General features: G+C 40.7%; 1 protein-coding gene across 2 annotated transcripts in view; it reads left to right on the forward strand.

Annotated features, from left to right (window-relative positions):
- The window catches only part of WDR7 (WD repeat domain 7), a 287,900-nt gene that overhangs the window by 258,765 nt on the left and 4,400 nt on the right, over positions 1 to 24,735 (forward strand). For both annotated transcript variants that reach the window (XM_054583717.1, XM_054583718.1), the window contains one exon: positions 20,269 to 20,373. In XM_054583717.1, coding sequence (XP_054439692.1) covers positions 20,269 to 20,373 — 105 coding nt within the window. The remainder of the gene's footprint in view (positions 1 to 20,268; positions 20,374 to 24,735) is intronic.

Below are 24,735 nucleotides of genomic sequence, written 5' to 3' on the forward strand. Positions count from 1 at the left end.
TGGGGAAAAGGCATTTCTATTAGATCTGTAAGGTTATGTATTCATGACTGAAGTTAAACTAACAATGCATTTTTATTATAAATATTTGTGTGTTTCTCAGCTGAGTGAAATAAGGAGTTATACAGAACTGTCCAAAGGGCATTTCACTTCTGTGCAGATAGATAACCCAGATCTTAGCAACCAAAGAGAGCTAGGAAAAGCTTGCTTATTTGTGGTTTCTTACAAACATAATCAAGCCTTTGAAAATCATTCCACTCCTTATAAAATATATTTCTTACTTAATTCATCTTGGGATATTTTTGGCACATGTATTGTCCAAATTATGGAATGTCTCTAGATTCCATATTTTTCAGAGGAAAAGACAAATGTCTTAGATTATATGCAGATGAACAGGTAGCTTCTGGCAAAAAGGGATATACAGTGTTTATAGTAAGTGCCAAGGCTCCTGGGGAAGGTAATCAACCTTCCTCATTTTCAGTTTGTTTTTTCATTCAGTCATATACCCTCTAATTAAATAATAAATGTGTGCATATCTGTGTTTTCCTCCTGATTCTATTTAGAAAAGCCTTTTTTTTTTTTTTTTTTTTTTTTCCTGATAATCTTTATACAAAGGATAAAGAGTAGGGGACAGAGTTACTTTCCTATCATGTGTTGCTTTCATTACATCCCCTGGGAAAATAAAACTCTTAGGCATGGCGAGTCTTCTGAAATCTGGCAGGAGAGTGCCAAGATCGCACAGCGGTTCTGGAAAGAATACTGTAGTGTCCAAAGCCCCACTGTTGAAGCGGTGAAGATCCACATTCCCAGGCTCTCGTGTGCCTCCCTGCCTCCTGGACCCAGGAGAGCCGGGGTGGAACTGCAGGTCTCTGGGGAGCCGGGCACAGTCCTGGGCCACTGTGGCTTGGTCTTGGGAGACATAGACCAAATGCTACCTTCTCTGGACATAGGCATTTGACACTGAACTGCTAGGCATAATGGGGGTGTTTTACAGGTTTTATGTAATAAAATTGGGTCCAAGTAGACTCTCTGTAACACAGGAAGCATACTTTATGTGGGACAAAGTGCTCTATGGGGAAAGAGCTTGAACTCTGTCAGCACACTTGAAGCCCTCGTGGCCCCCAGTGGCTCCGAGTTGATCCTTTCACTTCCATACTTCTTCACTATGCTGTTTGCTTTTGTAACCCCACCTGAATAGGAGTCTATTAAGGAATAATGATCTGAGGCTGAGACATCCGTTTCGATGAATTAATCATCAAATAGTACAGTCATTATGAGAAATCTTTGTAAAATGTTATTATTAAAAGCAAATCACTAAACAGCAAAATTTACTAAGTTGTGCACTTTGAAAATCATCTTTTTACCCAAAGAATAGTATTTTGTGGATTTGAATGTGATTTAAGTGGCTACTTACACAAAATGAGAAAATATCTTTTAAAAAGGCAGAAATAATGAACATTTGAGAATTTGCAGGCCTATTCTTGGTTGTTCCAAGTTCTTGACAGTACATTGTAGCACTTAATAGCTGAGGAAAAGAAGCTTTTAGCACCAATATGCCAACCTAGTACCAGTATGAATAATGTGTCATATAGATACAACGATGAATCCCCTGCTTCCCAGTGGCTGGGCTTGGCCTCTTCAAGAGGAAGTCACAGATATGAGACTATCAGAGGGTCTTACAAAAATGCCGTATGAAAATGTTTACAGGTAGCATCCATGAGATAAAATCCTGATTGAACAGTCCTTTAGTTTCACGTGAGAATTCATGGCAAATAACAGTGGGGTGCTAAGTCGCTCCATAGTCTTCAACATCCATCTTTGTATAGTATGTGTCGGAAAAAAATCATTGAACAACTTAGGATTTGCAGAGTGTTTCTGAATACAGAAGTAGAGAAAAGTTAAACTCATTGGGTAGGTAGAAATAATAGAGATTCATATTGTAAAAATAAGTGAAGATTAGGAAATAATCCAGATGAAATGGTGATGATGGATTGTATCATTAAACCTCAGTTGGGTAGGAAGCATAGTCCACAGAACTTTTAAACACATGTTTGGAGATAACTAACACAATAGGAAAGGAAAGTAAGAGTTCTTTTCAACCTTTCCCCATGAGGTCCTGATGTTAGCCTCTAAGTCCCTGAAAAATATCTTGAAAAAAGGGTTGAGGAAAAGAAAATCTGTTCAGAAAAATGTAGGCCAAGGGAAAATAAACCCTAACAATAAAGGTTTTCTTTGTGTTGGCAGCCTAGAAAAGATAGAGATACATTAGGGTAGAGAAAACAATCAAGGAAAAATAACCAAGACTAGAGAAGAGAATTTAATGCTGTTGCACTATGATCTTATACAATAGATTCAACAATATAGAGGGATAGAAGGTAAGATGACAAGAAAAATAGAAAACTGCAGGTAACTACCCCATTAGGGCAGAAGTGGAACTTCAGGAGCCCTTCTGAGAGCACAAACCACTCCCTGGCCTTGCCAGGACAGTTCGCGGGCCAGCGGGGCCCCCCGCCCCCAGCCCCTGTGAGCTTCTGTGCCCCATTGGCAACGCTGCCTGTCCTGGGGTGGCGCCGGGGCAGAGGCCCCTGTGGCGGGTCCCCGGGATAGCCCTGCGCTGGCCGGCAGGCCACGGTCCCCTGCGCTTGGGAGCGGTCCTGACAGCAGAGCCAGGAGTGCCCGCACTTGGGAGTGGACGCTTGCAGAGTCCAGGTGAGGAGACAGGGTTTGGAGACAGTTGAGGAGAACGTCAGCAGTCCTTGAGTTTATAAGGGAGTTTGAAAGAGATTATTAGTGTTTGTATTTAGTTAACTGGAACTGCATTCATGTTTTTAAAAGCCTATCATAAACCAGAATTTACTCGGTGGCGGAGAGAAGCCTTCACCAACAGTGCTCTAGCGCCTTTTCAAATCTGATTTCACCGACGCAACAGTATTTAATTTTTTGTTTTTCTAAGTAAATACAGTGTGACTCAAGGATGAGACAAAACATTGATTTTTTTTTCCTTCCTTTATTGAGTATTATTTTTTTCCATGTCCTTTTGTTGGGGGTTGTTTTAATTATTGGTATTATATTCTGTAGACGGATATGTTTTTTCTAATAGGCCCCAATCATTCTGTTTTCCCATCGTTCTGTAAACTGCCCTTTTAGAAGAGGATTGGTGTGTTGAAAATTGGTGAGCTGGAACAGCGGCTCCATAACTGTGTCACACTCACACCTACAGGGAAGAAGAAGTCCTTTTAGAACTGTTTACAGTGACACAAGGAAAGTGTGTGGATTAGTGTTTTCTTATAGCTTGAGTTTTCTTCTGGAAAATGTTCAAAAGTTTTCCTCATGTAAATGCTAGACTGTTCGTTTCAGCACTCTGCCATTTATTAAATATCAGTCTTCACATATTTCTGGGGTAGGAGCTTTAATGTGGGGACGTTTGTATTCAAAGATTCTAGAATTTCTAAAATACTTTTTTCTAAATCTTTACTTTTTGAATCGAATATACATATTTGTGGACAACAACAGATGTGAATTTAGGTTTAGGACTTCCAAACAAAGAAGTTAAGACTGGCTTGGACCAGCAATCCTGAGTCAATAGCCAGTACTATAAATTGAACGGAAATGTACGTCTTCTATTAAAAAGGAAGCAGTGTCTCTTGCGGCATGCACAGATCTCTCCTACTGAGGGATGAACAAGAATTCAAGGAAAAGAATTCTTCTAGTGGATTTACAGGAAAGACATTCTTACTGAGAAGTGGCAGGTTGTGGTTAAGGTCCCCCACGGGAGATTGGGGGAGCGCTCTCCACTGAGACCTGATGAAAAACTAGAAGACACCTTCCAGAGAACAGCCATAGCCTCGCGCTCTAAGTAATTAGCCCTTTCTCACCACTTCCAGGCAATAGCAACAAAAGCGTCAGTTATTACATAACTCACACTCTCCTAATACATCTATTTTGCTATATTTGCATATTTATAACCATTTTAATGAGGTGTGATTTACATATAATAAGTTCACTCATTGTAAGTGCACAGTTTAATGAGCGATAGCAAGCGTGTGCAGGCTTGTCACCGCCGCTGCCATCAAAATAAGAACACATCCATCACCCTCAGAAGTGTCCTCCTCCCTCTCCCCTCACTCTCTGGCAACTGCTGATCTTTCTGTCACTGCGGTTTTGCCTTATTGAAAATTTCATACAAGTGGAATCATACAGTACGTGGTTTTTTGTGTGTGGCTTATTTCATTTAGCATGAGCTTTACGTTCATGCACCTAATCGTATCTTCAGTTCAGGGGTGTTGAACTTCTGGAACAGAATCCCAAATCTGAACACTAACTAGAAAACTGGGCTCATTTACACTGGAACAGAAGTTGTTTAGCCTCATTAAATAAAGGAAAACCAAAAAAACACAAACAGTTATTGGAGCAGTCATTATTTTTGGACCTTATTATTATTCATTGGAATTTTTATTTCCTTTGTCCCTCCTAAGGTTCCTTCTAGTATCCGCAATATTTTTTAATTAAAAGAAAAAATTGTTTTTGTTTTCCACATTTTATGATATTTTCACATCTCTTAGAATCATGTACTGTGCCCTGAGGTATCTTAAATGATGGCTAGAAATCAGTGAGACAGAAAATCCTTGTATGAAAAAATAAATATCCCTTTTACCTATATGTGAGCGTACTGTGTTTTTCTTTACAGATATGACTATAGCTCTAGTACAAGTAAGTTATCTAAGTGAATGTACCTTTTTTTGCTTCCTAGATAAATGTAAACTGCATTGAGACTAATTATAAAAACATAGAGTTATTCTGTGCTCAGATTTTAGCTGGATCCTTCTTTTGAAAGTACCCAAGAATGTTTTCTAAACTGTGCATCTGAATTGAGTGTTTATCTGCATTCCACATCTCATATTATATAAGTAGTTTGACTAGGATGTTAGCAAAAAGTATCCTATGTTTCTGAAACATTTCTTCCCACCAATGAAGCAGATAGAGAGTGTGGTAACTTGTGGGCGGTCACACTCAGTGATGTAATAGTTAGCATATGTAATCGTGCCTTTTACAAACTTGTGCAAAATGTCCTGGAACACTTGAGTGGTTGCAGCTGTCACCTCATTTCTTCTGGATTAAGTTTGGTCAAGAAAGAAGCTGCCTCATTTTCTAGTTGCCATTTGCCCAGGAAGTAAAAGCAAATTGTAATGAGGAAATCACAGCAGGAGAACCCCCTAACAAATGAGAGGCGTATATTGACTGGCAGCCAGCATGCCGTTTCCGTGATAAATGTATTTTTACACACTGCTGTTCAAGGTCATTCACTGTTGTCCTTGAGTGTGCGGCCCTCAAAAATCATGCAGCTCACATTCAAAACAGTTCTAATGATCAGTGTCGAGACGCCTTACTAGAAAGAAACAAGCAGTCATTAATTTTCTACAGCATTTAGATAAATTAAACATCTTTATATTTTTACTCTGGTTTTTATCTTGCTGTTGTTGAAAATTGACCAGGAATCAGAGAAAGCATAACTTTTTGAGACAGTTTTGAAGCATATTTATGCAGATTTATTATAGTGTTTGCAGAGGCCACATTTGAAAGTGAGCACACCTCAGCAACTAGCCTTTCTTTGTTTTGTGGTTCTTCAGGGGGGTTTTTGTTTTTGTTTTTTGAAGAACTTATAATTTAAGAATTCTGAGATGAAACTATTTCATTGTAAGACTTCTACCCTATGTTTGAAATAGATGTTTTATTTAAAATACTCAAAAAAAAATTTGCTTTAAGATCTGCCCAAATCCAAAAAAATGTTTTCACTAACTTTTGGAACATATTAACATATTATTATAAGAAATTAAAGTTACATTTTAACAAACGATTGACCATTTTTCATTGAAAACCGAACTACCCTGGACAAAGACAGCTGGGGAGGGCGGGGTGAACGTGGGGAGGTGCTTAGGGCGGGGGAGAGTAACAGGGAAAGATGAGAACAACTGCAGTTGAACAACAATAATAAAAAAAGATATGAAACATACAAAAAAAAGATGACCAAACCATGTTGCCATCCAGTTTTTTCATCTCCATTTGTAGCAAAAAGGTTTAGCTATGAATCTCATATTAAATAACTATATTTTTAAAGTGAAACTGTATAGAACATGTGATGGTTAGGATCACACAATGCCTTTCGGTAAATACTTTTTAAAATGTCGTTGGGTTTCAAAGGCCTCCCCACGCTGTGCGTTCACGGTTCGTGGTTGTCCACGGGAAATCACAGGGCCCGTCACAGTTTGTCTTCGGTCTCGTTCTCCATTCACGGTTAGCTCTCTGCTTCATCCCTTGCCCCGTAAATCCCAATCACTTTGAAGGTTTTCTAGTTTTTCTGACAAGACCTGTTGTCTCCTCCAGGCCTTTGATTCCGTGACACCTTCTGCCTGCAATCCTCTTTCAGCCTTGACTTTAGCTTAGCACTTTGGGTGAATCCAGTGCCTGGGGGTTCAAGACAGGGAACCTCATCCTCTTCTCTGACATCTCACATTTCTTCCTGCTGGCCTAGTCACACAGGCGTAAGTCCTGCGTATCCAACGCCGTGAGAACTTGTGAGCTTCTGCTATCTGCAGTAGCTAAGTAGGTTGCTAGTGTCTGACTCAGACCTTGAAATGCTTTTCCGCATAAAAACTGTTTAAGTAGTGCTTAAGAGACTGAACTGGCACTCTACACTCTGAACATTAAGAATTGTATAGCCTTTTGAAAGCTGGCCTAGCAATCTGACTGCCATTAGTGGCATCGTTTGCTGTGGATAAATGCCTTCAAAGTTCCAAACAACTGAATTCCAAACCAGTGTTAGGGCCTCTTGCTTAGGGGCCATCTATATGGAAATGACCAGGTTGCGCGTGGAAGAGCGTTGAGTGACACAGTCTGTCCTGACTGCACAGAACTAAAAAGAGAACGAGTCTTTATTTCCTATATTTAATATAAAAGTAATCATCAAGAATTTAAAAAACAAAAAAAGTTATTAAAAAGTCCATCTTGTTAACCTTGCATGAATCCTTTGCCTCTCTGTGGGCTCTGAGTTTGGGCCTTGACTTTTTCCTATGTAGAGCAGGAAGCATGAACCAGAATTCTCATTCAATGGTAAACTCCCCGAAGATCCAAAAGGGTATTTTCTGTTCTAACTCATACTCCCACCTTCAGTGTGAAGATTTGCAGTGGTTTTAGGAGTATCCTTAGCTTTACTGGTTGTTTGCTCTGTAGTTGAAGGTCCTTGTTAATGCAGTTGAAAACGCTGAGACCTGAATAATCATGAATTTAAAATCTGTAAGGACAAATAGTTGATAGCGCTGCAGCCAGCAAACTTAGTATACAATGTGTATCTAAATGTTAATCTCAAATGACTGCTAAACGTAAATGTTTGCCATAAACCTGGCACCACAATATTATTAAAAATTATGTTTCTTCAAGTATAGTATTTCCTTTTGAAAGAACTCTCTCCTTTAAAAGAGCACACCTGCCTTGTGTTGTTTGACAAAAATGGTTAGTGAGTCTGATCATTTCCAAGCTATACAAGCAACTAATATATGTTCAATGATTTTTTTTTAAAAAAAGAAGCAGATTTGGGGGGAGCATGCACTTACCATATTATGCACATTTTTAATTTTAACATTTAAAATGATCTGACAACCAAGAGTCACATCTCTGGCCAAATAAAATATTTTTATAAAAAATAAAATTGTGCAGAGGAATACCAAATTGCTCCTACTAGGAAAAACTGGTAAACTTTATTACTTTCTAGACAGACTCATAGAAAGTCCGGAAGGATATATGCCAAATGGTTTATTATGGTTCTTCTAAGGCATAGAATTTAATAGAGTAAGAATAGAGTAAGAATATGGTTCTTCTAAGGCATAGAATTTAATAGAGTAAGAATAGTTGGGTAGAGTATTCAGATTTATTAAAGATACTTCAAAAAGTGGAGGGATTATAGGTAATTTCTGGTTTCCTTTTTTTTTCTGTTATTCTCTATATTTAAAAAAAAACCTCTAAAATAAAAATCATCCTTCTATTAAAAATCACTTTTGCTGTCCTCACTGGGGTGGCTTAGTTGGTTGGTTGTCAGCCTGCAAAGCAAAAGGTCACTGGTTTGATTCCCGATCAGGGCACATGTCTGGGTTGCAGGTTCAGTACCCAGTGAGGCACATAGGAATGGGGTGCATTCTAGAGGCAACTGATCAATGTTTCTCTCACACATCAATGTTTCTCTCTCTTTCTCCCTCACTTCCTCTCTCTCCAAACATAGATATATAAAAAATAAACCAAATTTTAAAAAACAAATAAATACAATAAAAAATCACTTTTGCTAATGCAAAGTATATGTGTGTGTGTGTATATATATATATATACACACACACGCATACACTCTATGAGGCCTTCAGAAATGTCCAAACTGCCTTTTTGATACACTTACTCCTAAAAAAAAACATTATTTTAAATGGAAGGCTTTTGCTTGAGTTTAATATGCTTTTGCTGAAAAGTGGATAAAATTTGTATACATAGTATTAAGTATACCTTGAATATTTATTATCTGTAGGAAGGCACAGAATATTATTTTAAGACACACATCTAAGGGTTACACACACGATAGCAATTATAACCACAATATCAACAAAATGCATTCTGATTTATAAACAAACAAAGCTTCAAATGATTCTCATTTCCTTGGGAGGAACGTAAGGGAAAGCATCGAAGCCACGCCTCCCTCCTGCACCGCGGTTGTTTGGATCTCCGTCAGTGCTGGCGTGCAACAAGTGAGGCTGGGGCATCGATTTCCCTGCATTACCGAAACATTTCCCATTGACAAATATTAATTGCTTATTAAGTGCTAAAGAGTTTGATGGCCCAAATATTGAGTTCTATAATGAATTGGCCTTTTAGTTTTGCTTATCATTAGGCAATATGATTGCATTAAAGATACAGAGGTTTCAGCCAGCCTATCTCCCACTCTAAGAATATCAAGTAGATATTCCTGCAGAGTTTAATCTCAGCAATAGGCTACTTAATTCATTTTCCTTCAGATTTAAGTGAATTCTCTTTAACCAAACCTTAGGGAATGAATGCTTGTTTAAACATGCATTGTATGACTTCAATTAATAGTAAAGTACCAGTATATCCTGCATTGATTGAAGTTTATGATCTAGTGAATCACTGAAATTTCTATCAGAACAAAATTGGAAATTGTGATCATTAATATGAATTTTTATAAATTTTTCATTTGGTTAAAATATTTTCCCTTTTGTTTTTGAAAAGGATATGTATATATACATATTTTGATATATATGTAAATAATGGATATATACACACATATTTTGATGTGTGAAGGCTCAAATACCACCTTCTCTCTGTACCTTGTCCTGACATCTCCTGCCCGGTAGAGAAATTCCTGCTTGTTCACCTGTGTTTTCACATTTTTATACTGCACAGTGGTTGCAGTTGCTTACTGTCAACTGTTTCTCTCCCCTCCTGGATTTGCCGGCAGGGACCCCCTCTAATCATTGTACTCTGATGTCTAACATAGGGCCTCGAACATAATAAACTCTCAATAAACATTTTTAGGTACATTTGTACTAAAATTTTTAATCGTATGAAGTTGGCAAGACAGATATCACCTTATTTTATAAACAAGCAAATTGTGTTTCAGAAAGTTTTGCCCATTCATAAAACTGCCAAGGACAATTTTTAATCCTCTAGATAAACATGGGATAATGTAAGAATAAGTCAGAGGACTGACAAGTAGTATTATTGTTATTTTGCCACAGTAATTGTTCTAGAATATTTGCAAATGCAGTTGCTATATGAAAAAAAGTGCTATATTATTCTATTGTTTTATACTATTTAATATAAAGAAACATTTTGAGTATTACATCTAAATTAGGAGGGTAATTTTATATTTTTATGGCTTGTCATTTCCTAACTTGAGAAATGAATCTTGTAATATAGAACAGCATTAATTAGGTAATGTTTCAGACTAATCTGATTTTCTGTTTTAATAAGTTAAAGAGCCATAAACGTGTAAAGTTCCAGAGTCTATATTATGTATTAGTGTATATGCACTATCGTTCTCCCAAATATATATGAACCAAAAGGTATGGTAACATACCACTTAATATATGTATGCATTTTAAATGTTTGTGCAATTCCTTAATTGTCTTTAACAGTTTCAAGTCATTCCTCTCTTTGGATTGGTGAAAATGTTAAATCCTTCTGAAATGTGATTTTGAAAAGTACAAACTCTGTACCTTTAGTATAAGCTACATAAGAGAACTCTGTGTCTCCAGGCACGATAATGGGCAAAACAGAGGTGGGCGGGAACATGCGCAGTGGCCCAGTGCTGCCGCTCTAGCTCGAACCATCTTCCTTTAACCTCGGCCCAGAGCCGAACCCCTAGCAGTGCCGAGTTCCCTCATTAGTGCGGAAGTGTCTGCGGAGGTCACAGGGAAGGGCTGCGATATTCTGGGAGGTGAGGAGAAGGACCAGACCGTCCATGTGCCTGGGGTGCTCCAAGCAGAAGCAATTGGGATTTACTTCGTGGCACAGTATTACCTTCAACACCATTTTCTCCTGTCTTCTTTGAAAAAAATTACATTACCATTTTATGTTAGTCCAGGCCTTAAGAACCTCTTGAATATTTATTTACAAGTTTCATAGTCTTAGAAAATACAAAAGCAAAAAATTTGGCCACTTTATGACTTCCAACATAGATTTGAGTAGATTTATACCAGAAATACTGTTGAAAAAACATCTAGCTTTGGGTCTGCCCAAATCTGAATGAAACATTGCAACTTTTTAAGCATGTATGAGTTATAAGTTAATAAATATTTTACAATTCATACAGCAATATGAATATTTCATAACAATTTATTCACTATCCTTTCATTTAAAAAACTGAACCACATTTATTTAAATCACATTAGCGTTCAGTTTAGACTATCCATGAATATAGTTATATATTTAATATGATTAATTATTCTTAAATGTTGAATTATATGAAAAATATTATGATTTGAATTATGTCTTTAATATTTTTTCTTACATTGCCATTATCAAGCTTAGGAATCTCACAATAATAATATACAGTTATAATTTTATTAGCCAAAAATTGTTGATAATCATGTCTTTAAATAATTGGAAGTTTGCAGTGTTTGGGATTTTTGGCAAACATGATTTCTAAAGTATAATTCAATAAAACTCATCAGTTTAATATGCAGAGAAAGGTCTTAGACATTATATAGTGAGACTTACAGAAAATTCATCCTTTGAATCTGAAAAAGTTCATTAGTTGAATAGGAGGGAAAATGTCTAAAACCAGTGTATATATTTAACAGGTTGCTATTATGATGACTGTTCACATTGGAAAACAAGTGTTGATTTTAGTGTTTAGTCTCTATCTGTTCATTCATAGACCTTTTCAAAATTAATTTTAGTAATTTATAATTGGTAATAATGAAAGTAAAGCCTCAATATGATAAAAACCTGAAATGATTACTAATTCCTAAATTGCAGTAGTGAAACAGTCTTGAGCATTTATGTTGATTCCTACTATTCCTGATTAAGGGTGTCGGATGTGTGCACATGCATGTTAGTGTATAATCCTCCACAAAAAACTTTCAAAGACTACATCTAGTTCCTAAGGATTACCAATATGTAGTTATTGAAAAGCTCCTTTAATTCATCACCGTCAGTGTATCCCCAAATGACATTTCAGTAACTGGAAATAGGAAGCAAGTGCTGCAACTATTTTAAGAAATAAAGTCTTTTTACTTGAGGCCTTATATATTATAATAAGACTTAAGATAGCTCACTGTATTATATTTATCCTTAAATCTATTTCCCATTAAGATGTTAAAATGATACCAAATCTCCTTGCCTTTCACCCCGAAAACGTATTCTTTTCAATTAGATAGCGATAGAAAATAACTCAATTCATCGAACAGTTCCAGTACCCCTTGGATTGTAAAACGCCACAACGGGTTTACTCAATAACATAGAGTTGGCATAATGTGAATAAAAAACCATCACCTCGGCCCTCCATCAGGAAAATAAATGATAGAGATAAACAACCCATGTTCAACCCTCAAATCTCTGTTCAAAATCATTGTAGAATCGCCAGAGGGCAGCACGCAGGCTTACGCGCTCGCCCTGTAGGACCGTTCAGCCAGTGCGAAAAGCTGGGCTCTCTACTGTCTGTAGACTGTTGGGGAGACGTTTACCGTCCACTTTCACTTGGCTGATGCTTTTCGTGTCTGCATGCTGCATCCCCAGTGAGAAGGGGCCCAGCCCCTAATTTTATAATTATCCTTTCCTCAAGAAGAACTTACTTATGTGCCTGTAGGTCGGTGGCGTATTGCCTCTTGGAGGCACACACAAGCTAATAGGAACGTGAAAACCTTCAGGACCCAGGGCCGGGGGAGACAAGCAGACAGACAACAGACACTGCTGATGAAAGAGATGGGGCTGTCTTCCTCTGTCCCGGCTGACGAGGGACAGGGCAGCTTCTGATCTTTAAACCCCTGTGCTCAGGGGCTCCCACTGCTTCGCTGGGCTGGGGAGAAGAGCTCCTCTTCCTCTCCAGCTGTTGCAGAGGGCTGGGGAGCCCATCCTCCCCCCGGCGCGGCCTGCTGGGCACGTGCGCTCCCTGGGGAGACCGGACCTCCTCTGTGCCGGGCCGGGCCCGCTGTCACTCCATGTTACTCCATGAGGATTCACAGGGACGGTGGGCCGGAGAGGGTGTGATGCTCCAGGACAGCACCAGGAGGTAAAGGAGGCTGGACCGTAGGCAGGGACCCTTCCCTGGACCTCCTTGGAATGTGGAGGCCACAGCCAGGGCCCACGAGTCTCGGAGCTCTGTGACCCTCCCTGGTCCTGGGCACACGGGGGCCCGCCCTGCCCCTACGAGGCCCAGCCCCCCACAGCTCTTGCTCTCAAGCAGCTGCCTGGGCTGAGGCTGTGCCCACCCCCAGTCTGCACTGGGCATCACCCAGAATCCTCAGTGTGTGGCCGGGGGAAGTCATTTAGGAACGTTGCTGGATAATGCACCTAACTGCCAGTCACACGGACATCAAGCGTATGGGGGTGAAGACCGGCAGTGTATAGTCTGGGTTGTTTGTAGTTTTATTTTACCTGGTACTTTGTGAGGTGACAGGCTCCAGTGCCAAACTGACTGGATTCTACTCAAAACAGGTTGCTCTGCCTCCCTGAGCCTCAGTTTCCTCATTTGTAAAGCGGGGAAAATGCAGTATCTTTGTGCCATAGAGTTGATGTTTCAGGATTAAGAAATTGATGTAAAAGGACTTGTAATAGTGGCTGGCACATAGCATGTGCTGCACATGTTTCTCCTGTTCATGCTTTTTGGATTTCGTGCAGTACCTGCCTAGCACAGTAAAGTGTGCCTATGTACCTTTTACTGTGTAGTTTTAAATTTATCTGAATGATGACAAAAAGCTTTTTTGCAGTTGTTGACCTTTAATAAATCCAGGGGTTTTTTGTTTGTTTGTTTTAAAGTATGAAGTTACACAACTCATTTGTTTCAGTGACCACAATCAAGAGACAGAAATACCCTCTTAAGCACCGGATAACATGATGTACGTGTTCAGAATTGATAAACTGGAAGAGTAGACCAAAAAATCGAGTAGGGCCATGGCCAACAGTTGAATGGCAGTGCGCTTTTAAGGGAAAATAAGCTGCCAGAATGCAAAATCAGTTCGGATAACTTCTGGGAAGTTTCGTCAAAGACCAAGAGCAGGAACAGTAACCTGTGTTTTGTGCACGGAGGCCTCTCAGGATTTCAGCACAACCAAGGCTGCCCACTGGTTTGGGCCCCCACACCCTCATCCAGAGGTGGCCGGGAGCACTGTGAATGCCGGCCACTTGCATGCCACCTCCACCAGCTTTTCCTTCTCAAGGACTTGTTGTGACTTCTCTTCTAACAGGACCATCAGCCATGTTGCAGTTTTTCGATAAAATAAGCATAATGCTCGCCTTCCTGCGTTGTGTATGAGAAGCTATAACAATATCCAGTTGCCTGTAGCCAGACTTTGGAAATTACACTTTCTCATAGAAATTGCACAATTAGAGATATGGTCAACTAAGGTGGCCTTTAAGGTACTGTACAACACCAAGATGTCATGATTCGAAAGCTTAGAGTGTAAGGAAAAGCCGCAGAAATGATTTTAAAAGTTGGAAAATGAGACCTGAAAGGAAAGGTTATAGTCTCTGAGGTTTTGTTGGGGTTATTTTTTTTTTCAATCCTGAAAGTAAGAAGTATAAATGTGGCAAGTTGCTATAATAGCGCTCAAGTCTACACAAGAGTCTCGCCACGATCGGTGGCCTGTTCTCCACCCCCTCTGCGCCCAGCACGGGAGGAAGCAGGCGCACTCTCCGACGTTTGGGATTTCGATTTGATATGAGGAAAAATTTCATGACACACACATTGTTAAACGCAGGACAGGGTCCTCGGGGGAGGTTTCAGAATCGTCTCTAGAGATAGATGTTTTTTAAAAGGAGAGAGATGGTCATCTGTCCGACCAACTGTAAGGCCACCCAATCCACAAACAGCGAAGAGGAGGTGACCTTCCAGTGTTCTTGGCAACATCATCCAGCTGTGACCAAGCGTAGTTCACAGTGATAGCTGCATTTCACTTGAGCCTTCTGATCAACCACAGGCGAGATTGTCTTTTTTTACATGTCATCGTCATCTGCCTAAATTATTTATTGAAGCTGTAATTTCTTTCTTTGAGCAGAAGAACCTTCAATATACAATAAAAATGGTCTCAAATGGGTTGCTTCAGAGAGAAAAAAGGGGGAGTTTTTTCCTTGAAAGTATTTAATTCTTAACTTCTCTGCTCATTTGAAACACCCCCGCCTGAGGCACAGCCTGCCAGAGACACCTGCGTGTGGTTGGAGCCGTAGGCACAGAAGTGAGGCACCCTGCCCTCGCCTGCGGTGTCTGCCCCCCTGAAAAGGGACCACTGCTGGGGAAACGAGCATTGGAAGGTCGTCCGTGTTACCTCTGCCTTCCTTCCCAGGCTCGCCCTCACATCCTAGGCACTCGCCTGCCTGCCTGCCTGCCTGGCCTTCTGCAGCTTCCTTCCCACCTCCGCACAGACAGGGGCTGCATTCGGCCGGCCCTGGGCTCCGGGCTCCAGGCTCCGCCGTGCTTACACCTCGCGAACACATGTTTGTCCTCCTCCAGAGCACATTAGCCAAAGCGGGAGTGTATTTTTAGAAACTTCAGGGACCCCGTGCAGCCAACTAGGACAGATTTGCAGCTCAGCAGACATTTCAAACCCCGCTTCCCCTCCGAACGGCAACTGCCTGTCTTAATCCCAGGGCAGCCCCGCTGCTCCTGGAAAGGCCCACCACCAAGGCAGCCTTCTTCCTTCTCAGGCCCTGCAGACCTTCTACTTTTATATTTCACTTTGTTTTAGCAAGTGTTATACAAAACACACAGGTCTTTCCCTGGGAGGCCGTATTTATGATAACAAGATTTTACCTACTTTTGGAAGTTTTCACAATTTATGTTAGAAGTAGGAAAATGGCCCTCATTGGTGTGGCTCTGTGGGTTGGGCATCATCCTGCAGACTGATAGGCTGCTGGTTCGATTCCCAGTTGGGTCACAGGCCTGAGTTGCAGGCCAGGTCCCCGGTGTGGGGTGTCCGAGAGGCAACCAACCAATATTTCTCTCTCACATCAATGTTTCTCTCCCTCTTTTTCTCCCTCATTTCCCCTCTAAAAATAAATAAATAAAATCTTTATTTAAAAAAGTAGGAAAATGTTTTGTTTGGTTGGGTTTTTCCCCTCCCTTTTACAAAAGTGATAAGACCTACAACTAAATGCAAACTTTTCTCTTTATTCTTGTTCGGTTCTTAAAGTGGGTATAATAGAGCCATACGTTTGGGGTCTAATTCTCACATTTGTCATTTGGAAACAGTAACAAGAACTCCAGTAAGACAGACCATGTAAAGAGCAATTTTAAAGAGAATATTCTAGACAGTTAAGAGCTTCTATTGACACTGACCAAATCATTTCAGAAAGTCGTGTTCTCTCCTCCTCTGTACAACACGAGGCATTATATTTGCAGAGCACATTGAAAGTGCCAGTGAAACACTGTTGGACAAGTGCAAGTATTGCTCATTGTCACGCCTGCCTCTCGGCTCCTTTTCTTTCATAGGAAAAAGGGGGAAGTGGGTGTTTAACAATTCAACACTCTGTCTCCTGCCAGGGATAATTGCTTGGTTTTCTTTTACTGTTCATGGCACTTCTTGAATTAGATTAATTTCTTTATATTCCATCTCTGTCTATTCAAGACAGCAATTTCTTTGACTGAAAATATAACAAAACATAATACTCATTCACATATAAAAAGCAGACCAAACCTCCCTTTGTTTCGAAACCTGTTATTTTGGAAAATGTTCTTTCCAGCATAACATTAAGATCCCCACCACTGGGTGCGGCCCATCACAAAGCGTTTACAAGTCCGCTGTGACCCCCGGGGCAGCTGCGTGTCTAATGCCAGAGTAGAGGCTCAAGTCAGTTCAGGCAGTGCCTGCATAGATCTTAGAAGTTCAGAGATTCTGAACAAAAGCCAAAGGCAACATTTCCATTACACTGAGGGCTGAAGCACCTCTTAGGTAGAGATGGTAATGAACTCACCAGATGCACCAAATCATTTAAAACAGCACACTTCTCTGAGCTTCCCTGAGTGGTACTCTGCTTTCTTGTAAGACAACAGGTCTGTCTCTCAGCCGGCGCTGCGGTCAGTGCTGAGCAGTGTTTCTCTGTGTTGCTTCAAAAGGGCCCAGTGGGGTACCTAGCAGTGCAATATGGCACATGCGTGCATGCGTGTGTTAGTGGGCTCTGATCTAAAGTGTAGTCCCTCTTTGTCTAAAATGGACTTTCAAGGAACTAACATAGTAAGCTCAGTAAGTGACAGGACCTCAACCACAACAATGGAAAACAGGCCAATGAGTAGTGGAATGAGTAGGAAGTGTTTATCAGTAGACATGTAGAATGAGCATAAATTTAGTTCTGAGTTTCCTGGCAGTCAAGCGAGTCTGTGGTAAATTATATCATTATTGTCACATGATAAAAGAAGGCAACAACATTGATCTGGAAAGAAACATTTTTGTGGCAGAAAATTCCAAGATGAACTTAATTCACAGGATCTTCTACTAGACAGTTAATGAAGAGTGCCTTCAAATGAGACAGAAGTATTCACATGGTTGTTTTAAATGCCAGCTCTCTATAGGAGAGAAAGATATAATATGAAGTATTTCATGAAGACTTTGCCGAAGGAGCCTGTGTGTCTGGTTTCCATCTTTATGACAGGGCTAACATAGCTAGGGTCACAGAGCGATGCCTCAATGTGACCTTGGATTGGTACACCTTCTGGGCCTGCTGGTTTCTAGCCCACTCCCTGTTGCGTTTTCTTACTGTCTGAAGTACATTCTGGTTGCTGAACATGGAGGGATGCTCATCTGAAGGAGACAGGCTTAGCATTCTGTTTTGAGATTTTGGGTCCCAAACTCCAAAAGGAGGATCAGTCCACCTCTACACAGTGTTGAGCTTTGGGGGGACTTGCAAGAAGGGCCAAGTTTTTTTTAGAGGAGGTTTCAATCTGCTCATACTTTTAGATGCATGCTGGGACCCCAGAGCATGGAAGAAACTATTGGAATTGAGTATTTTTAATGTCAGGGTTGCATTAAATGCCACGGGGAACCAGGCAGCCAGTGTTAGGTACACAGGCCCCCTCTTGTGTCAGGGCTGGGACCGGTGAAATGGCTGAAGGGGCCACCTTCATTCAGCTCTGACTAGTATCACCACCCATGGAGTATGGCCCAGGGTTGCTGGAGCTTCCAGTTTCAGGAGAGGTTAGAAATCTTGATTTTACATGATATCCGATTAATTAGAATACAGGCTCAGAGCACATTTTTAAAAAACATTTTACAGGCCAAACCAAATATGTCTGTAATCCATTTCAGCTTATAAGTCTTCACTTAGCAACCTCCATTATAAAGCAAGGCCTTACTAATCAACTGTCTTAACCATAAAATAGCCTCAGATTGGCCCACTAGAATTTCAGATTTGTAGCATAACTGAATCTTGATTTTAAAAAACAAATAAAGCTGTTTTCCCAGTGAGCTCATTAAACTGACCTAGTAAGTGGGAATGGTCATATTTTTCCTCTTTTAATTGGTTGCATTTTGTCCCCACGCCTACAATAATTTTCATTCTAATGTAGAATGTGTTGAGCTGGGTTCTTGCAATAATTATTCTGCATGCTCACCCTGTTGCTTAATTTAGCACCACATGTGTTGGGTAGTACCATGGACAGTTACCATGGACAGTTACCACATCTCTAATGAAATTCCGCAGTCTGAGACCTGTTTCTAGACCACTGAGTATTTTAGTGGATGCTGATTCTGGGGTATAGGATTAGGGATTATTTTGGTGGGTGTTTTTTATTAAATGATGTACTCAAGTAATTGAGTTATATGATTGTTTACACTGTCTGTTTTTTTTTTTTTTTTTAGTTTTGTTGAGATATAATTGACATATAACATTGTATAGTTTTAAGGTGATGCTTTGATACACTTACATGTTGCAAAATGATGACCAGCTTGTCATTTAGGTCCCACCTCCATCCGCTCACATAATGACCATTTCTTTTTTGTGGTGAGGACATTTAAGATCTACTTTCTTAGCAACTTTCAAGTATCTACGTCTGGTCATCTTTGAGTAAGGAGAAGGCAACAAATATTAATCGTGTTTGTTGAAGCCTTATTCTGGGCCATGCATTGGGCAGAGAGCTGTAGATATAGTATCTTGTGTAATTGTCCCAGTGCCCTTTGAAGCAGGTATTATCACTATCGTTATCATCGTCATTCCTCCTTTAGAGACATGGGTACAACGAGGTTAAGTAACTTACATACCTTGCCCGAGGTCCCACGGTCAGTCAGGTGTGGGCCCAGGCAGCCGGGCAGTCTGACTCCAAGCAGAGTTCTCACCTGCCCCAAAGCCCAGTGCAGTATGGACCAGGGGAGTGTTTCGGCTCTCCCGGAAAGCAAGCATTATTTTGGGTCCCGCAGGGCCTTGAACGCCTACTGAGAGTAAACGATAATCCAAAGAGCAAAGAGTATCACCCCGCCCCCTCCCTTCCTCCTTGTAATCACTCAGAAACAAATTATAAGACGAGTCGTATGGAAGTTTACAGTAGGTGTGGGGCTGAATCACATGGTGAGCCTGATGCTCTCACTGAGATTCAAGGTTCACAATTCCTCAGCAAGAAGCCAGTGGAAACAAACCTTCCTGGTATTGTCTTGGTTTAAGGGAACACATTTTTCCGTTCCTTTCTGGACAAAGGGGAGATCAGCCTTGAGTCTGAGAGCAGAGTAAATATTGGTTACCTTAGTAGAGGTCTCTAATAGTTAAGTGTAGGGACATTAATATAATATTAATACAATATACTAATTTGTCCAGTATCCCAGTGTTTTCAGCAACTATTAATAGTATTAAATTTTAGTGTAACTTTTTTATTAGTAAAGTCCTTTTATCAACGATCTAGTCTAAAATACAACTTCCTTTTTTTATTCATGGTTAAATCAATAAGAGCTATTTGGCAAAGGCTTAAAATTATCCCTGTTAACTTGTTTTTAATAGCATTTGATTTATATGTGTGGTCAAAACTACAACACATGCATATATGTGTGTTTGCTAATTGAGGCCATATGCATTTGAACACAGTGTTATTGGTGGGAAATGAAGCATAAAACATGAAAAATGTGTAATTATTAAGGGATTGAAATGATAGCTTTTAACTCCCTCCAGAACGGGGATGTTATGCTCCAGCTTTAAGTATTTTTCACTACAGATGAGTGAGGCTCCTGGATAGATTTGGTGATGGGTTTCTTACCTTCCTAATTAATTGTAAAATTCTTTCCTCTAATGGACAGGAATGAATTAACATGTTGGTTTTCCCATCAATACATGCTTTTCTTTGGACTCACACTGTCCTCCCAGCTTGGAGACAGGTGGGCTTCTGAGAACAAGACTGACACCCTGAGATAGACCAGGGAGAGAACTTTAGTTGCTTTTCTGGTTTCTCTAATCTGATTTTATAAATAAAATAATGACTATAACAGCATTTAATATCCATGACATAATTTTTTTCAAAACGGAATGCATTTGCATGCTAGATGTCATAGGTCTGGGGGTTCACGCAGCTAATGGCTCTGGATTTTATTTTAGACGATCCACGGACACAAGGGACCCATCACCGCGGTGGGCTTTGCTCCTGACGGGCGCTATCTCGCCACCTACTCAAACACTGACAGCCACATTTCCTTCTGGCAGGTAAGCGTAGACGGGACAGGGTCCTGGCACACAGGGCGTGATCTGGGACAGGCTTGCTGTCGCCCCTGCCGGCCCCCTCTCCCTTCTCCCAGCAAACATCAAGTATTTCTTGCTCGCCGATAGTGTGCAGGCTGCTAACAGCACTGAGGGTTCGTTTAGCAACCTGGAAAGAGGGAGTCTGCTCTCACGGAGCTTCCAGTCTCGGGCGCACAGGTAACCGAGCTAGGAGCTATAGCTCCTGGGGAGCCTGAGCGCAGCAGTGGGTGGCCTGGCGGGGGAAGCGATGCCCATGCCGGAGCTGAGCTGCGCTGACGCGGAGGAGAGGGCAGGGAGAGCGGGAGTTGAGGGAGAGGGAGCCGCAGTCAGAGTGGGGAGGGCAGGGCACGGGGGGCGGGGGGCGGGGGCGCAGGGTGGGCGCGGACCGCGCAGCTGCTCACTAACACGAGGCACTGAGGCGGCTCTAACGGGCCGGACCGAGGGGAAAAGGCCGCCTGCTTTAGCTTTACCTTCACGTCCCCTGTATCAAACCTCACTTTTGTGTGCATCCCAATTTGTCCACATTGTGCTCTTCATTCCCAAACGATCCAAACATTTTAAAAAACGCGAGTGTCACTGACTGGCTTGAGAATGCCTGTGTTAGATTCTGATTAAAATGAATCTCAACTTTGAACAACCAGTTTTTACAGTAGGACTTGTTTCACCACTGTGGTTAGTCTCTGTCCGGTCTTCTTTTTAATGATGTCACTGCTGATAATTACCAAGAAATTAAACATGGCCAGCTCCCTGCAAAAGAAGTTCATTTAAAATTGTGTTACCTTTACTTTCCTAGGATACAAGTATGTTTTACGAGATTCAGTCAAATACTTTGAAGGCTATAAAAAAAGTTAAAAAAGACTTCAGCACAGCTTGATAATGGTTTTTTAAAAATAAGTAGCTAATAAAAATGTAAAACAGATACAATGAATCGCTTAATTAACATCATATTAAAGCATGACAGCCTCCAAATCTGCCACAGAGTTTTTCTAACTCTTCATCTAGTTTAGTTTTCCAGTGTATTAGCTCTCTGTCCTTTCTCCCAGAATACAGTAACTCCAGCACCTTAATCGGCTCACGTATTCCCCTTTTCCTCAGAGCTCTGACCCACCCGTCCCGTGTCCTGGTGGGTGACCACAGGACTCGTCCTTCACGTTGTTGAAATCCCACACCCCAAGTCCCTTCCACGTCCATAAACTGGGCTCTTGCAACACTGGTTCTTTATCTACCGGCTGTCTTCTCTACCCCTGCCCAGCACAGTGGGTGGTCTCTTTTGTACCAGCTGTACTTAGACACAAGTTTTTCCCATGTCCTGCCTGCTCCCTTGTAATCCAGGAGAAGTGCCTGTAGAAAGCTCCATCTGCTCAGTGTTGATCGGCTGGTATTTTAGGGACACCAAGTCAGCGAGCCACCAGTCCCTGCCTTCGGGGAGCTTGTGTGCTGACCATGCATTTTTCTTTGGAAAAATACAAACCAAATCTCTGTTTCGTCCAACTCTACTTCCCCCCAAAATAGAATTCCTAACAGAGAAGAATTTGAAACTTTCTCCAGGATTTTCCTGAATTTCTGTGTGGTAAAACTTTCCCCCCTTATCTGGATACGTTCATCCCTTCCATGGATATTCCTCTATTTTTATCAGAGCTTCTGCCCTGCTCATTGATGGAGTTATGGTTAGCATCCTTTCTTACTCTACAGATCAAGACCATCCATTAAATGGCATCTCTTTGAGATACCTTTCCGCTTCCAGTTCTCCCAGGCTCCGGCTGCTGTCTTCTAGGCTTTGCTACATGCACTGAAACCTGCCTGCTAGTGCATGTGGCTTTACAGTTCTCTTCGTCCACATGCTCATCTACTGCGGAGGCGGCCTGGTGTTATCTGCACCTGTGGGTGTCCCGTGGACGCAGCACCAAAGCAACTCGGGCAACCCCCAACTCTTTGTTGCCTCAAACCCAGTGTTAGAATTGAAAAATGCACTCCTTTTCCCCAATGCTTACATTATACCCAGATTGGTCTTGAAATTTAAGTGAAAGGCACAGAAACATTATTTCAGACTTATCCTGAAAATACAATAAAATCTCTTCCAGAAGCATAGTGAGTTTTTATTTAAATGAAAGAGAGGCCAGAAAGCAGTGTTGGATTTACCACTGCTCTCCCCAAATGGACTTGCTGATTTATGTAGATACATATTGTTTAGTTCTAATGATGTATGATAACACTTCTATAGTATTCCAGGAAATGCACTGTAATATATTTTGAAAACTTGACGAAGTCTTATTAATATAGAACCTTACAAAAGCCATCAACTATTAAAATCTTTGCTGAGAAATGAGTGTTAATGAGAAATATTGGTTGGATAATTACTCAAGTGAGACTTAGTGAAAGGTTTGTGTGCAGCATTCCTTACACTGAGAAGAGCATTAAACATGCCCTGTTTTGATAAATTACATCTGTATGTGTTTGTATGTGTTCAGAAAATAAGCTTCACAGAACTGGTTTCGTGAAGCATTATTTTTTTTTTTGAAAGTTAAACACCTTTCTTACTGTTTCTGCTATTCCCGTTGTCCCAATCCCCCTCCTTTGCTCCCCTCCCCTCCCCTCCAGTTGGCGCGCTGGTCCCCACAGTCGCCCGCACACCGTTGTCCCCGTCCATGGACGATGCCTGTGTGCTCTCGAACTGGCCTCTTCCCCTGCCTTCAGCCAGTGCCCCTCCCCTTCTACAGGCCAGGAAAAGCCCGAGTTACATTTTAGTTAGTTGACATACCCACCTATTGAATGATGTAATTTCAGTTCATCTTTCAGTTCCTTTGAGTCTCCGAACATGTTTCTAGAATTCGAATATTTCGCTTCAATGTATCCATTGACATTTGATGAAGGGGAGTTTAGTAATGGAATAGAACCGTGATTCTCTCACCTAAATTTTACCACTACTCTCTAAGAAATAAGTATCGTCTTTCATAAATGCTAATAATAAATTAGGTGGATATTAGTTTCATAGTTTCATTTATTTTTACTTAGTCCATCATACAATAGAATACTATTCAGCCATTTTAAGTAGATGATGTAAATCTGTAGTCATTAACATGAAAAGATCACCCTCAACAATTTGTTGAAATAAAAAAGCAGATTGTTAAAGCCCCTTTTCATATGAGCCTGTTCATGTGAAATTGTTTGAACTAGCCCTCCTTGGGTGTAGGTAAGGTCTAGAAGATGTTTACCAAATCATTAGTGATTATCTCTGAGAAGTAAGACTTGAGGAGAGTTTTGCTTTTATGTTTATACTTATCTTTGTTATTTGAATTTCCCACAGTGAGTATTTATCTTTGTAATCAAGAAAAACATTAATATTACCAAATATGACAACTCCAGGTAGTTTTCATCCACTGAAAGCTCAAATTCCCCTGACTTTAACATAGTTTATAGCCAGTCACTGGGTAAAAAAAAGTATTAATACTGAGTAACAAAATGGTGAATTGTTTTGGTGAGAATTCTTTGACCAAGTTTGTTGGAAAAATACTCACCCTTAGTACTTCCGGTTCATATGTAATTTGAAGAGGTCATAGGGAAAGGATGGTCTGAAAACAAGAAATTATGGTTTACAGGAGAGTCATCATCATTCCAACTGCATGCAGCCTTCATTGGTTATAGACCTTATAGAATTGGGCCTAGTCCTTCCTGTTCAGGGACAGAAGGCTGCTTGGCCCTACCAAAGGCATTTATCAATTGATTTATCAATCATTTGAGCAATGGCTCAGCTCGCAAGGGGAACTCAAATATAATAGTGGACTTTTAAAAAATCTTTCCATCCTCAAATTCCAGTAAGATATTCTCTCCCTACCCCCATTTAGCCCTCAACCCATTTCTTGTACATGCCTAAATTTGAAGAGAAGAATTAAAAATAAGGAAGTATCTTGAGCATATTGAATACCCTGAGCATTTGAAGCCACCAGAAGAAATCAAGCTTCATACATATTTTCATAGAAAATCCATAAAGAATGAAAAATACTTTGTGGTTATTTATCAACTGAGAAATTGGATTTTTAAAAAGCACAGTATGGCTGTTGATGCCAGTTAATTTTAAACCAGCAATTTTCTGGATCATTTGGATATGTTCTGTAAGAGGGCTAAATTATTGTGTAGTGTTACTTTTTGTACAAGTGAGAACTATAAAATCAAGCTCATTGTCATTATTTATATTGAAACTCTTCGGGAACCTCCCGAAACCAGTAAGGCATTAATTTCCCCTTTTATGGAGTTTGGGGTGGAAAGGAAGGAGGCGAGCAAGGGAAGAGGCTTTGGAGGGAGACAGGAAGGTGCTGCCCAGCTCTCAGT

This window comes from Pteronotus mesoamericanus, unplaced genomic scaffold, assembly GCF_021234165.1.
Source record: "Pteronotus mesoamericanus isolate MK-2021 breed Mesoamerican mustached bat unplaced genomic scaffold, CSHL_Meso_final contig_74, whole genome shotgun sequence".
Lineage (NCBI taxonomy): Eukaryota > Metazoa > Chordata > Mammalia > Chiroptera > Mormoopidae > Pteronotus > Pteronotus mesoamericanus.